Genomic DNA, 13844 nt, shown 5'->3' on the forward strand with positions numbered 1-13844 from the left:
TCATCGCCACTTCGAGTTTTAACCGGTTACCTTGGCGACACACTTTACCTCACATTGACTATATACAGTATTGATTGTCCTTCCTCCTTATCTTCCAACCATTTGGACGCAAACTTGCATTTCCCCATAACGATGTTGTTTAACAACCGGCGTAAACGGACCTTCGCGCGCTATCAAGCAGTGAGCGTGCGATGTCCTGTTCAGATGACGTCAAATCCAACGGGTTGCCATAAATAAACTACACAGAATCACACTACACACCTACGCAATGATTATATTCAGGCAGACTGTAGAATACAACCTCTTTGGACAATTTATATATATTTATATACTGATTTATCAACTTGTAATACTTTTTAAGACTCCACGGACACCCTGTAATGGTATACTATTAGTCACATTTTAGAAGTGTTTTTAAAAAAAAAATAATATCACTAAAGCATGATTTTAAAAAAGAGAAATTATAAAACTGAATTAATTCGAAAATAAGCTTTTGATTTCTCATGATTTAAAAGGTCTACTAAAGTTTGAACCTTTTCTAGTGCTAGAATGTTAGGGTACTTTATTTATTAAACATATTTTAAAAATATATTAAGGATTTACGCATGAAAATGAACACAAAGGAATAAACTTAGACGGATGATCTTTTGTCTACTGAAAAGCATAACACTAATTACCATAACATCAATATTCAAAGTTATAGGTAAATAGGTTTAGTTTGAGGCTTTTTTGTACTGCTTTATGTGTATGGTAGTTGTGTGTAGCCTACTGTAATTCCTAATGGTAGTATGGTTTAATAAATACAAAAAAACATGCCTAAAAATAGAATTAATACTTAATGGAATAAAAATTGATCTATAAGCTTTGATTCCTCTTTATTTACTACTAAAAATCAAATGTGGCTATGATGTTACTGGTCTTTAATATTACATATTTACTGCAAAGTCAATATGTGTGTTGTATGCAAATAGGAGCAAAAGTTATGCCTTTCATTACTTGTTTTTGTTTTACACACGTAAATCAAGTCTTTTTTTGTATTCATACATTTATTACTTTGATAATTTGTTTGGCTTTTATTAATTGGGATTATTTTGTATAATGTTTTTTTACTCATTTGTTTATTTTTGGCTTTTATTCATTAGTATCTACTAAATGGAGTATACATTGTAAGTATACTTATTTGTGTATTTTTGGCTTTTTATTAATTATTATCTACTTATTTAGTATAATTGTATTGGATCTACTTATTTGTTTATTTTCCTTTCTCATGTTTCATTAATGTTCATTTAGATTCTCAATTTTTTTTAAAACAATATATATATTTCCGCCTAACGGTAATTGCAATCATTAATATATAAGTGTGTGTGTAAAGCAGTCAGTTTGCCCCCCTTCCCCCCACCCCCGCAACGCGCAAGCGCTCGGGACCGTGTGGGAATGGTCGGTCCGCGCGCTGGGGGTTGGACCGCTGCGAACGAAACAGAGCAAAAGAGTTTTAAATGTCCGCCATGTTGTCCATGGCGCACTGAACCAACGGTAGGGAGCGGAGCGTCGGAAAAAAACAGTCCGAGAGAGAGCGACCAAGATCCGGGCCCTTCCCCCGGCTCCGTTGGCGACGCCCTAAATACAAGCTTTACAACGTTAGAGTAGAGAAAACCGCACAGAAACATCCATGAAAGCGCCACTCGGTACCGTTGTGAATATCAGGAGATCCGATAGATTTATATTGCATCTCGAGTTGTGAAAAAATGAGTAAATTGTCGTTTCGGGCGCGAGCTCTGGACGCTACCAAGCCGCTGCCCGTGTTCCGTTGCGAGGATTTACCCGACCTGCACGAGTATGCCTCCATTAACCGGGCCGTGCCGCAGATGCCCACGGGGATGGAGAAAGAAGAGGAATCGGTATGATTTACTTAAAAAATGTTGAATTTATGTGGTTTATTATTATTTTTTAAATGAAGCGTCCCTCCTTTTTTTTTTTCTTCTCTGCGCAAGCTTTCACACAAAATGGCCGCTGTTTTTTCTCAGGAGAAACACGACGGAATTCCGTTCTAAACGGACCGTTGGTGTGACGGTGGTTATTGTTATGGTTACACGGGGATATAATGTGTGGTTTTTGGATGAGATAAGCAGGTTTGCTCTGCTTTATTTGTACGTGAGGTGGTTTTCTAAGTACAAAGGAGTCATGTGACTTCAGCAATTCCGACATTTTGTCTCCTGTGTGTCGGGACGAGGCCTTGTGTTGGCGTAATTGCAAAGGACCAGGGCAAGGGGGAGCTAGTGATTTCAGATTATATGTGGCATCTGTGCTGCTAGCAGACAGAAATGTCAACACTGCTGCCATGCATTGAGGGGAAACTCAATTCAAACTCAAATAGCTTTATTAGCATGGCCATATTGACATACAGTGTTTCCAATTATTTGTACAGTTACGACCAGTGGTTTAAAGTCAATACGTATTCTTACTGTTAAAATGCTGCTGTGACAAAATCATTTCCGAACATGGGATAAATAAAGTATCTATCTACACTACTTAAGTACCATTTTGAGGTACTTTACATCAAGTATTTTCATTTTTTGCTGCTTTGTACAGAAATGTCAACACTGCTGCCGAGGGGAAACTCGATTCAAATTCAAATAGCTTTATTGGCATGACAGTAATGACATACAATCAGAAGTGGAAGAAGGACTCAGATCTTGTACTTGAGTAAAAGTAGAAGTGCCAGAGTGTAGGAATACTTTTACAAGTTAAAGTCCTGCAATCAATATGATACTCAAGTAAAAGTATTGGCATCAAAATAAACTTAAAGTGAAAATACTTATTATGCATAATGGCCCATTTCAGAATAATACATCATGTGTTTTGATTAGATTGATACTTTTATTGATCCTAAATTGAGGAAATTGTTTAGTTACAGCAGCAATGTGATCAGGCATACGTGTGTGAATACTTTTACTTCAATACATTCATTAATAACTTTAGTTACTTTGCAGATCTGGATAAATGGTGTGAAATATAATCAACTCTTAAATATGACTTTAGTTACATCTGGAGTCAATTCACAAGCTACCCTGCAGTATACAAAGTCATTAAAACTAGCTGCAGCTTTGATGACACTCTAATGCATCAATAATCATAATAAAATATATAATATTCTAGAATGGTCCAATCTGCGGAATGATATTAGTGATGATTGTGCAGGATAATGCTGATAGAAAATTCATATAAAACATCAATACAAAAATAATGATTGCATTGCTTTAGTGCAGGTCATCCCAGCTATTAAGCACTTTGAGATGACAATAATATTCAGCGTTTGATGTTTGTTTGTATTGAGACTGTTGTGATCTTCACTGTATTTAAATAATACTTTCATTGCAATGTAGCGGTGAGAGATATCGTATTTAATCTCCCAGTCTTGCATCACAAACCTGCATTTACATATTTATATTATTTATTTATCTAAGTTGACTTTACATAAAGGGTTGTTTTTTCCAGTATCTGTTACAACTCTCACTGTAACGGTCTCGCTGGTTTCCCAGTCTTGACATTGGATTTTCTGGATTAGATTGAACCACATCCAAATTCTCTTGCCACTGCACATTTTCAAATATACAAATTGTATAACTTCACAAGCTATTCTGGGAGTTCATGTTCTATCCTTAGCGTATTATGATTTAGCTAGAGAAGTAGATATTTTAGCTCAGTTTAAGGGATGAATGAGTCACTGAGTCATGTAAATAAACAAAGACTGCTTCCCGATTTTATGCTGAGTGTTATGGTGCTTATCTTTTGGATGCAGGGGCTTGTTTAGAAAAAACTAGATGTAACCCATGGGAAATGTGTTTATTCCATTCATTGCATGACATTTATTTGACAACTTCTGTCATTCTTAGCAGCACATCGGATTATTTTAGATAAGTATGACCTAGTTGAACCTGCAGTCTTCTTGACTCATGTTTAAATATAAGGGCTTGTAAATGGGGAATATCCATAGGCGTCATTTATACTTGGGATGCTGGGGATATTTCCCCTACACTTTTGGAAATGGCCAATTTTGTCCCCACCACTTTGCATTAGGATCGTTTATTAAAAATGTTCTGAAAGCAGTCTGCACAAATAAGTGTACACTTTGAGAAGTATACAAGAGGACATGTACAATCTGCAGGACTGTTCACACTTTTTGGGTGTATTTCTGATATCCCAAGTTGTGCAATTTGGTCCGGCGACGTGTTCAATATTAGTAATAATTGAATAGAGAAAAGTAAAGCAATAGTGGTTCCCGTGTTGCAGAAGCATAGTTACTGCAATAGTTGTCAAAGAAAATATTGTAAGTATGTGTTTGCGGGGGGGGGGGGGGGGCTTAATGCAGTAGTGTTTTTTAAATCTGTAAGGGCCCCCACCACTGGTCCTAACAAAGTGGCACTCGTGGGAATATCAGTCCAGACTTCCCTGCCTGGTGGATGCTGTTGTTATTCAGTGCTTTGCAGCCAGTCTGGTGCTGGCTGTGTGTCAGTGTGTCAGATGGCTCAGCAGGCTGGCAGACCGGCGGCACGTGGCACACGGGAGGAGGATGACGGGGGGAGGGGTTGCTGTCACTTCAAAGTCTGTGTTGTGCTCAGCTGGAGAGCTCCCTTATGTAACAATCATATTATCATAAGAGGTAGGCCAAGGCTTGCTGCAAATGCTCAGAAGTCTGTTTTGAATTTCTACGTCAGGTGTTTCATAGGAAATATGGTTTGAGTTATTGTTGGTTGCTCGTGCTTTAAAAAAAAAAAATGCATGACTCACTCCTTCAGCCCTTAATGTATGATGTTGTTGCTTCATTGTACCGCAAGTGCATGTGTTTTTAGTTGTGCATCCTTGATTTTTAACTCATTGATCCACACAGGGGGAAAGTGCTTGCCTGTGGAAATATTGCGGTTCATTTATTGTAATTGTACAACACAGAAATGCAGTCCCTTTATGCTACATGCAGGAAATAATACTTTTAGTTGATTAATATCAAATAAATCACCCAACTCTTTTGATCAGTTTTAATACTTTTCTTTGTTTAGAAACAATACGTACAATTCACTGACTCACGCTTTTTTGAATGTGAATATCTCTAGTTTCTTTATTCTGCTAAACATTAAATGTATTGAATCTCTTTGCGTAGTGGACCAACCGTGACCTTGTTAAAGACATAATCATGTGCTTGAGGTGGCATTGGACCCCCCTTTCCCACAGTTTTCTGAGATTTCATAGACCCATTAATCAATTGAACTAACCAAGAAACAATGAATCTGAGATTTAAAAAAAGGGAGTTCTTTGTAGCCCTACTCCACGCTAAGCTTATCACAGCCTCAACCACATGGACGGACCCGTTCAATGTTGTGGTCTGCATGATTACAGTGTGCTCTCCATATATGTGGTGACTCTGCTAGTAAACATCTGTTAAACTCTGAAACACTAGTAAATGTACACCTTTCATAATGCCAGGGATTCATTCAACTAATTGCTGCTGTCCTGGGAGCGTTGAATGGACTGGACAAATGGAAGAAATTGCAGTAATCATCATATGTTTATTGAGACCAAACTTTAAGTTGTATGTTGTTTAAGTATGATGGCGATCCTCGTCATTTTATTGTGATCTTAGACTCTTCTTTGTCATTAGCAGCGTCGAATGGATACAGACATTTTTAATACGGCCACTTTGCCCAGTTAGAGTTGACCAATTTTCCAGACACTGGGATCATCCGGAACCCTATAGTTAACCCTATAAATTCCAAATGTTAAGTACAGGGCCGGCCCGGACCAATTTGCTGCCCTAGGCAATATTTTAGCTGCCCCCCCCCCCCCACACACAAGATGTGCGCAAATGTATTTAGTTTCCTATCCATTTGAATATGATTTAAGTGGGGTGGACCTAACCTCCACTAGGTTTTTTTTTTTTTTGTTGAAGTTAAAAGCATCAATCTGGTGCACTTTGAGAGCAACATTAGGAGATCTATGGATACATCTCTCAACATATGAAACGGAACTGTAAACAGATTTTCTTTTTCTTTTTGGATATTTTACAAATCACTCTCCTTTTAAACTCTATTCTTGTTTATTAATAACTACTTTTTTTTTACTGTCATATAGTTTTTTACCAGTTTTACAACTATAATGATCATATCAAGGTGTGCCTTTACCTCCCTGAGCTGAGGTTATCAGAGCCGCATTATAGTTGTAAAACTGGTAAAAAACTATATGACAGTAAAAAAAAAGTNACAAGACAACACATCACAAAGTGGCCAAAATCTGATCAGCTCATTTTCAGACAGGTTTTTATAGAAATGGATCAGGACAAAAAGAGAGAGAATCTTTTGTTCCTGAAAATGTCAGAGTCTCTTTCCACAGAGGGGACACATGTTGATGTAATTGATTTTGCATAATAGGTCCCCTTTAAATTTATTTGGGTTTCATAATATGAGTGACATAAACAAAAGAAATCAAAGTAATATTTCCATAAAGACCAAATTAAAAAAAAAACTCCAGTTGAAGGGAACTTTGTGATTTCAGCCTCTGCAGACCATTTACATGCACACAAACCTACATAACACACTACAGGGGGAAAAAAGCACAATAGGGCCTCTTTAAGCGAAGCAAATTCAAAACATTTAAGTCTGAAATAACACCACGTTTTAAATGCACGCCAGCTAACTTAAACAAGGGAGACAACTGCCGATGATCCCGTTACACATTGGGCAACATTTGTCCTCCAGATCGTGTAACGTCTTTAGCTTCTGTCACACATATTTCCCAGTAAATGACAGGGATGACCTTTGAGGCACCGCAAGTGACTTCTCTATTCACACCAGCGTTGCTTTCAGGAACATTCCCGTCTTACGCCTTGTCAAACATGCCACTGGAATGGCATGTGGGCGAGTGATGGGCTGAGGGGGCAGTTCAACCAGCAGGCGATAATTCAACACCGCCATAAAACTCAACGAAAGAAGAAGCAGGGAGGAGGGGGGTATGCAATGTAGATTTACGCTGTGGAAAACGTCTCTCATTACTTCCAAGAACATGGGAGGCAAAGAGCTGCTTATGTCCGCTATAAGGGATTGAATATAATACAAGTTGCGAGACATGGAATGTTTCTTCACTGACTTCTTGAATCAGAAATAGTCACTACATACATTAAACTAGGGATGTCCCGATCACCTTTTTTTGCTCCCGATCCGATTCCGATCATTTGATTTTGACAATTTGCCGATACCGATTTTTCCCGATCCGATCTTTATGCAATGCATTAAGAGAAAAAAAAGCATTCAAGTTGTCCCTTAAGGTTATTTTTTTATTTAAATTGGATATTCTATCCAACATGGATATAGCTTCTTTCTTTCACAGCAGCATTGGATCAGTTCAGTTGTGCAGCATTGGATCAAAACAAAATAAAGCTTATCAGTACTCGTTAGCTTACTGCTACAATTAGACACTGCGCCCTGCCCACTCTGTTGCCAGATTTGAGAGAAATAAGCAACCAGGTCTATGAAAACAAGCCCCAAAGAAGCAACACATACATGATGTTGTGTAATTTGAAACCAAAACTAAGGTCTCAGGATGACTTTAAGACTTTGAACATGGTCATTTTTGTTTTGTAACATATAATAAAAAAAATAAAAAAATTCGATACCCGATTTTTTTGTCCCGATTCCGATCTTTTGAAAATCACGTGATCGGCTCTGATCCCCGATCACCTCTACATTAAACTCAAATAATTGCAACTACATCTTCAGCAGAGTGTTGTAATTGGTTTGCTTGCTCCATGTGAAAGTGTCCAACGTCAATGATGTCGTCATCTGCAATGGTGCCGCTTTCATTCACAAACATTAAAGTACTTCTTATCTTATCTATTCACAACACAGCCATTTCCCCCTTAAAAATAAGGATTTCCGGTGGGATACAGATTGTCCCGAGTATCAACCCTTGCTCCCGTTTACACATGACCTCAAGCAAGATGTGTTGCTGACCATATTAGGGATTGAGGGCACGTGTTAAAAAGGGACTTGTGAAAAACACCTTGAACGCGAACAAACAGAACTGGAAGGTGGAACAAAATCAAACTAACACATGTCACGCTATTTACATTTAAGAAAGAGGAAACGTTTTCTTTTATGTGAATGAATCTGTGATCAACATGGTCATAAAAGATAATTGATTCAACCTAGAATGATATGACAGTTTCATCCCTCAGGCCATAACACTGTTAAACACCTGAACTTTTGAAAGAACATCCATAACATCCATCTGTCTGCAACTTATATATATATATCAATATTCTAATTACTTGTATATGGACTATTCTGCCCTATTTCTACTGTATTCTAATGTATTGTGTTGCACTGTTGGAGGAGCCTCTGACCTAAGATTTTCATTGTCATAACTACACTGTAGCTATGCATAAGGAAGCTGGACAGAGACCAATCATATCAGGAGCACAAGTATTAAAGCCTGACACTGTTTCTGTCCGAAGGCCTTATCTACCCTCAGTCAGTGTGACAAAAGCCTGCTGCTGCCAAGCCTGTTTAGGGGAAATGTCCCAGAAGGAAGGACGGCAGGCGGGTTGAGTAACTGGTTTTCTGGCGGGCTTCTTCTTGTCTGAGCGGTCCCAGTCAGTGGTGGTAGGCGAGCCTCTGGGCGCTGAGCCACTGGCAGGCAGACTGTCAACAAAGCGGCTCTGTACAATCTCTCTCTGGGGAGGAGGAGTGTATTTATTGTATTCCTCGAGGTTGTCGGAAACACGGGGGGAGTGGGAAGAGGTGGTAGGGAATAGATTCAAGATTTTCATTGTCATTTGTACATAGCTACTGTGTGGTTATGGCAATGGAAATCTTAAGTCACGGGCTCCTCCAACAGTGCAACACAATACAACAGATAATAGTGTAAGTAAATAAAATAGAATAGAATATAATAGCTTGCATGTTGCGGACAAAGTTAAATGCACACAACGAAAAGTAAACAAACACTGAAACAAAGTGAAAAAAAGGCAGAGCTGGAGAGGAGCAAAATACTTATTAGCTGTTGTAAGTTGTAACACCTTGTTCAACATGCTTTGGCAATACGATGTTTTTGGAAATGGTCATGCCAATAAAGCTCCTTTGAATTTGAGTCAAGCAGAAAGTGTGTGTGCTTTAAATAAATGAGTGTGTCACTGTGGTCTTTTGGAAAGTAAGAGACTTTGCTTACTGCAAGTCAGCCATGGTACAGTCACTGATGTGTAACGCAAGTACACACATTGAGGAGGATATACAACATTGAAGAGTTTCAATATGCGGTCAGATTTTGGTTTGGTCTCTAGGGTTTACACCTAAATGCGATTTCTCCATAAAAACAGGTCTGCAACCAACGCTTGCTAAGTCACTGCTTCTTTTTGCAGGTTATGTGACAGTTTAAACTGCCAGCTCTACTGTCTACATCTCATCTGTTAGCTTAACTACACAGCAGCCCTGCATGGTGAGCCCCAGTGTGCAAAGCTTTTCGAATTACTCCTATACTGATTGGTAGGAGTGTTTAACAAAAGGGCGAGGATTCATTTACCCCAAATACACATACAAGTAGGGTTTGGCAAAATGGATCTACTCTGGCACAGTATATGTTGATACATATTTTATGATAATAAATATCATGCTATAGTGAATATTGCGTAAAGTTCTGTGGCAAACCAAATATCAACCAACAAGTCTCTACGAATTAATTTCCACATGGAAAGAGAAACATTAACATTTGCCGTTTATGTTATTCAGTACAAACTGTATTACCTAGATGTAATAGTTATTTAGAGCAATACCAAAACATAATTCAGAACCTACTTTAAACACAACAGCAATAAAGAAGCACTGTATCCTGTGGTGAGCCTAAAAGTTGCAATTTCTGAACAATAAACTGAAGTCAGACCTAGGGCTGCTCGATTATGGCAAAAATCATAATCTCGATTATTTGGGTCAATAATTGATATCACGATAATTAAAAACGATAATCCATTTACTTTGAAAACATCAATTTATTGGAGAAAAACATTTCAACAGTATGTTTTTAACAGTTGATTACCCTGAACTTTAAGTACAATTCAACTGAAAAATAAAAAAAATTGAAACATTTTTTTTGAAAAAAAGAAGTAATAATGGTAAAAAATAAAAATCGTTTATTTCGATTACGTTGTTTTCGTAAGCGTTGCAAGCCATAATCGTAATTGCGATTAATTGAGCAGCCCTAGTCAGACGGTGCCACCCCATTATATCAATGGAGAATTTTCTGCTGAGACATTTATGTAAGCTGTTTTCCCACCTAGCTTCAAGCTCAATGTAAGCTGGATTTAGTTTTAATACAAGCTTCTCATTCAGTCGGCTACAAGTTTTCAAACATTACGGTCGACTATGTAGCTCCGATATACTGTATGTGTTAAGGGGCGGGACATTTCTAAGCTGTTGACCAATCACATCAGAGCCGGCCAGCTAACCAATCAGAGCAGACTGGGCTCTGGTTTCAGACAGAGGGTGAAAAGAAGTGATGCCGCACAGGCAGTATGAGAACAATAAAGAGCTTTTAGAACGTTAAAGCATGAAACATGCTAAAGTAGAGGAACATAATATAAATATGAACCTGAAAATTAGCTTTAACATAAATAAAAGAGTATGTTAACTGCCAGGGAGGTATAAAAGTGAACTTTATAATGTGTCACATTCAGAACAACATTATGTTGTGTTTTTTTACAAACGTTCAGCCTGTATTACATTTATTTTGAGTCCCAGAGCAACTGATAATCAACCACGTTTGGGCTTAGGGAGTAACACTATTCAACACGGTCTGTGGTACCAAAGGCAAGTAATTGTATTTTAAATTCATGGAGCTTTATAGTGCCATCTGTTCTGAGGATGTAGCTGGAGACGCTGCTGTGGACAGCCTTGCACTTTTATTTTAGTGCTTCCCTAAGGCTTCTAGATACGAAGCTCACAACGCTTACACTTTCACCCAAAGCATTTACTCTGACCCCCTCTATGAATGTACGCTCACAAAAACCTTCATGTTCCTATCGAATTCTCACTGAATCATTCCCCCCGATAGGCGAATGCCAAAACCTCCGCCTCAATGTCCTCGGGCTTCTCCACAATAAGAGAAAAACTCATAAAAATCAAACTGCATTGAGCGAAAACACGCAGGCTGCCAAACCCAATCAAGCAATGCGTTTGTTTACTTTCCCGGCTATTTGCTGGAGAATAAATAGACTTAAATTGAGGTGAACAGTCAGAATACAGAACATTAGCTGATAGCTTTTTCCTTTCGCTCTCGCTTTCTCGCACATACACACAAGAGTCCAGAAATAGCCCTGTAAAATCACCACATCCATCACTGTCAGGTCTGCTGAGGCAGGCCGAGCTTCCTCCACCTTCCTCGCTCTCGCCTCCGACAGCTACTATCCCAGACACTGTAAACGCCACTTAACATGACGGACAGCTGCAAGGGCTGCTGGGTAACGCTGTCGAGAGGCGCATGCATACAATACAAGGCGGTTTAAAGCAACACGCGGTAGAGGGTGGTTTTTAATAACCAGTGCGAGTAGGTTCGTGGGAAATTAACAGCAACCATGACAATGCGCTTTCGGCTCAGGCGGACAAATGACTGATCATGAATTGAGAAACTTTTACGGTTAAACTTATGGTGGATAAAAAGGAGTTTCTGTAAGGGTATAATAATTCTGTAACACGAGAGGAGGTCAACTTTTGCATCACTATGATGTAAAACTAGGGCTGCACGATTCATCTTTTTAATATGGAGTAGTGCAATATCCAAATCGCATTTAGAGCATTATTTGGTAAAGGCTAATGGGAGAAAATATAGGAATCAGAAATACTTTCATAATTGCAAGGGGACATTGGTTTCCTGACACTCGGTCCATTTAGATTGAATAAAGAAGAATAAGTTATATTAACATAGGTACAAATGTGAGCAAAATGATCAAATAAGATAAAAACGTATTAAATTAAAAAAGGTCATTGTGGAGCTGCAGAGAAGTCATAAAGACCGTATTCTACAGAATTAAAATAACCCTAAACCTTTCCTAATCCTTTACAGATCATCTTAAGAAACTATCATTTCAACATAATGATTGAGAATAAAGTGATTAAAAAAATTAAAAAAGATTCCCTCTGATAAAGCAATTGCAAAGTGATTCACAATATTACTCAGAAATAATTGCACATTTTCCAAAAAGTGCAGCCCTAAATTACTGGTCATAAATTGAGGAAAGATTTTTCCAAAATGTACATGCTGTAATGCTCAAAACGGTCTTTCTTTTTCCACATACTGCTGTTAGCTTGAGAGAAACTCCCTCCCCAGTCTTTGCAGGCCATTAACACGCACAAAAACCTATAGAAACACAACAGAAAAGGGAAAACCCCAGAGGCACTTTAATATAAATGATAAAAGTAGTGTATAAAAGCGTAGGAAAATCTCGAACAAAGAACAACTTTTACATTTTTTTGAAGAAAATCCAATGACTCCCAAACAGGACCCGTACAAAGTTTTCTGGCTTTCCACAACTTAGCAACTCAGCTTTGCCAACTCATTTGCCTAGCTTGCAAACCGTATGAGGATATAGATTGCAAAACTTGCCTCAAGACTGGTGTTAATTTCCCTGCGCACATTCACATCAATATAAAACTGTCAGTGGGATAAAGAAGGGGAAACGGCTGACTAGGCAACTTTCACAGCATGAAGGCTACGGAGACTTTGGTCAGGTGACGTGCCCCACATTTCCATCCAGCAAGGTCACATGCTGAGCAACTGGTGGTATGCCAGAGTGTGAGGCTCTTTAGTGTGTGTGTGTGTGTGTGTGTGTGTGTGTGTGTGTGTGTGTGTGTGTGTATGCGTGCGAGTACAAGAACGGTGTTTGGCAAAGAGGCAAACACAACAGATGCCTGTGGGCTCCCAGCAGGGCCGCAGACACCGACCTCACTTTCACCCAAACACAAGACAAAGTGCCTGGCTCAAAACAAACAAGCCGCACGTGCCGAGGGAGTTTCGGCGATGACAGCTTTTCAGTAAAGCCACGCTACACACACACACACAGCCTGTAAATTACAAAACCACATGCAATGGTGAGCAATGATCCTTGAAAAGCAAGGAGAAAGCAAGAGTGTAGTGCTCCCTAAAACAGTACAAACGAGCAAGGCTTAATGTAGCATACAGCCTGTTTTTCACTGGGAAAATCTGTCCGACATATTTAAGGCTCTGAAATCAAGCAAAGTGTCGAGCGGGGCGAAGTTAAAAAAGAAACTACAATGTCAGATGATTTGTTTCACAATTTGTCAACCACTATTCTGCATGCAGCATCGGCAGTATGAGATTAAAGCATGAAAACAGTAAAAATACAAATGTGAACCAGAAAAGGAGCACAATAGGGTTCCTCCAAGTAACTTCTGTTATTCTTAACCAGGGCCGGCCCTTGGCATAGGCAGTATAGGTGAATGCTAAGGGCGCATCCACCCATCGGGGGCGCCAAAAATTGAAAAAAAAAAAAAAAGTTAGACATTTTTTTTATTTCATAACACAATTTCCCGATTTTGGATCAACTAAGTACATACTTATTATCTTATACTAACAGAACTAGGCCTATATTGCGTACAGCGCCACCCCCCCCAATCAAGTTGAACTGTCCCAGCAAAAACCAGAGGTTTATGTGAAATAGTTTGTTTTTTTATAATGGTTTGTGTGCAATTATAGGTTTTAATTTTGTATTTGTGTTAATTTAAAATAAATCAAACTCCCACAAAACATATACAGCTTCTGTGTGCTTTTGTTAACATTGAAATGTACTGTGT

General features: G+C 38.7%; 1 protein-coding gene across 1 annotated transcript in view; it reads left to right on the forward strand.

The window, feature by feature from the left end:
* Positions 1-1496: 1496 nt before the first annotated feature.
* The window catches only part of LOC104964079 (enhancer of polycomb homolog 1-like), a 51229-nt gene continuing 38881 nt past the window's right edge, over positions 1497-13844 (forward strand). Inside the window, exon 1 of the mRNA XM_010792802.1 lies at positions 1497-1898. Within this exon, the coding sequence (XP_010791104.1) occupies positions 1746-1898 (153 nt within the window). The 5' untranslated portion in view covers positions 1497-1745. The remainder of the gene's footprint in view (positions 1899-13844) is intronic.

Source organism: Notothenia coriiceps, unplaced genomic scaffold, assembly GCF_000735185.1.
Source record: "Notothenia coriiceps isolate Sejong01 unplaced genomic scaffold, NC01 NC01_scaffold00036554, whole genome shotgun sequence".
NCBI lineage: Eukaryota > Metazoa > Chordata > Actinopteri > Perciformes > Nototheniidae > Notothenia > Notothenia coriiceps.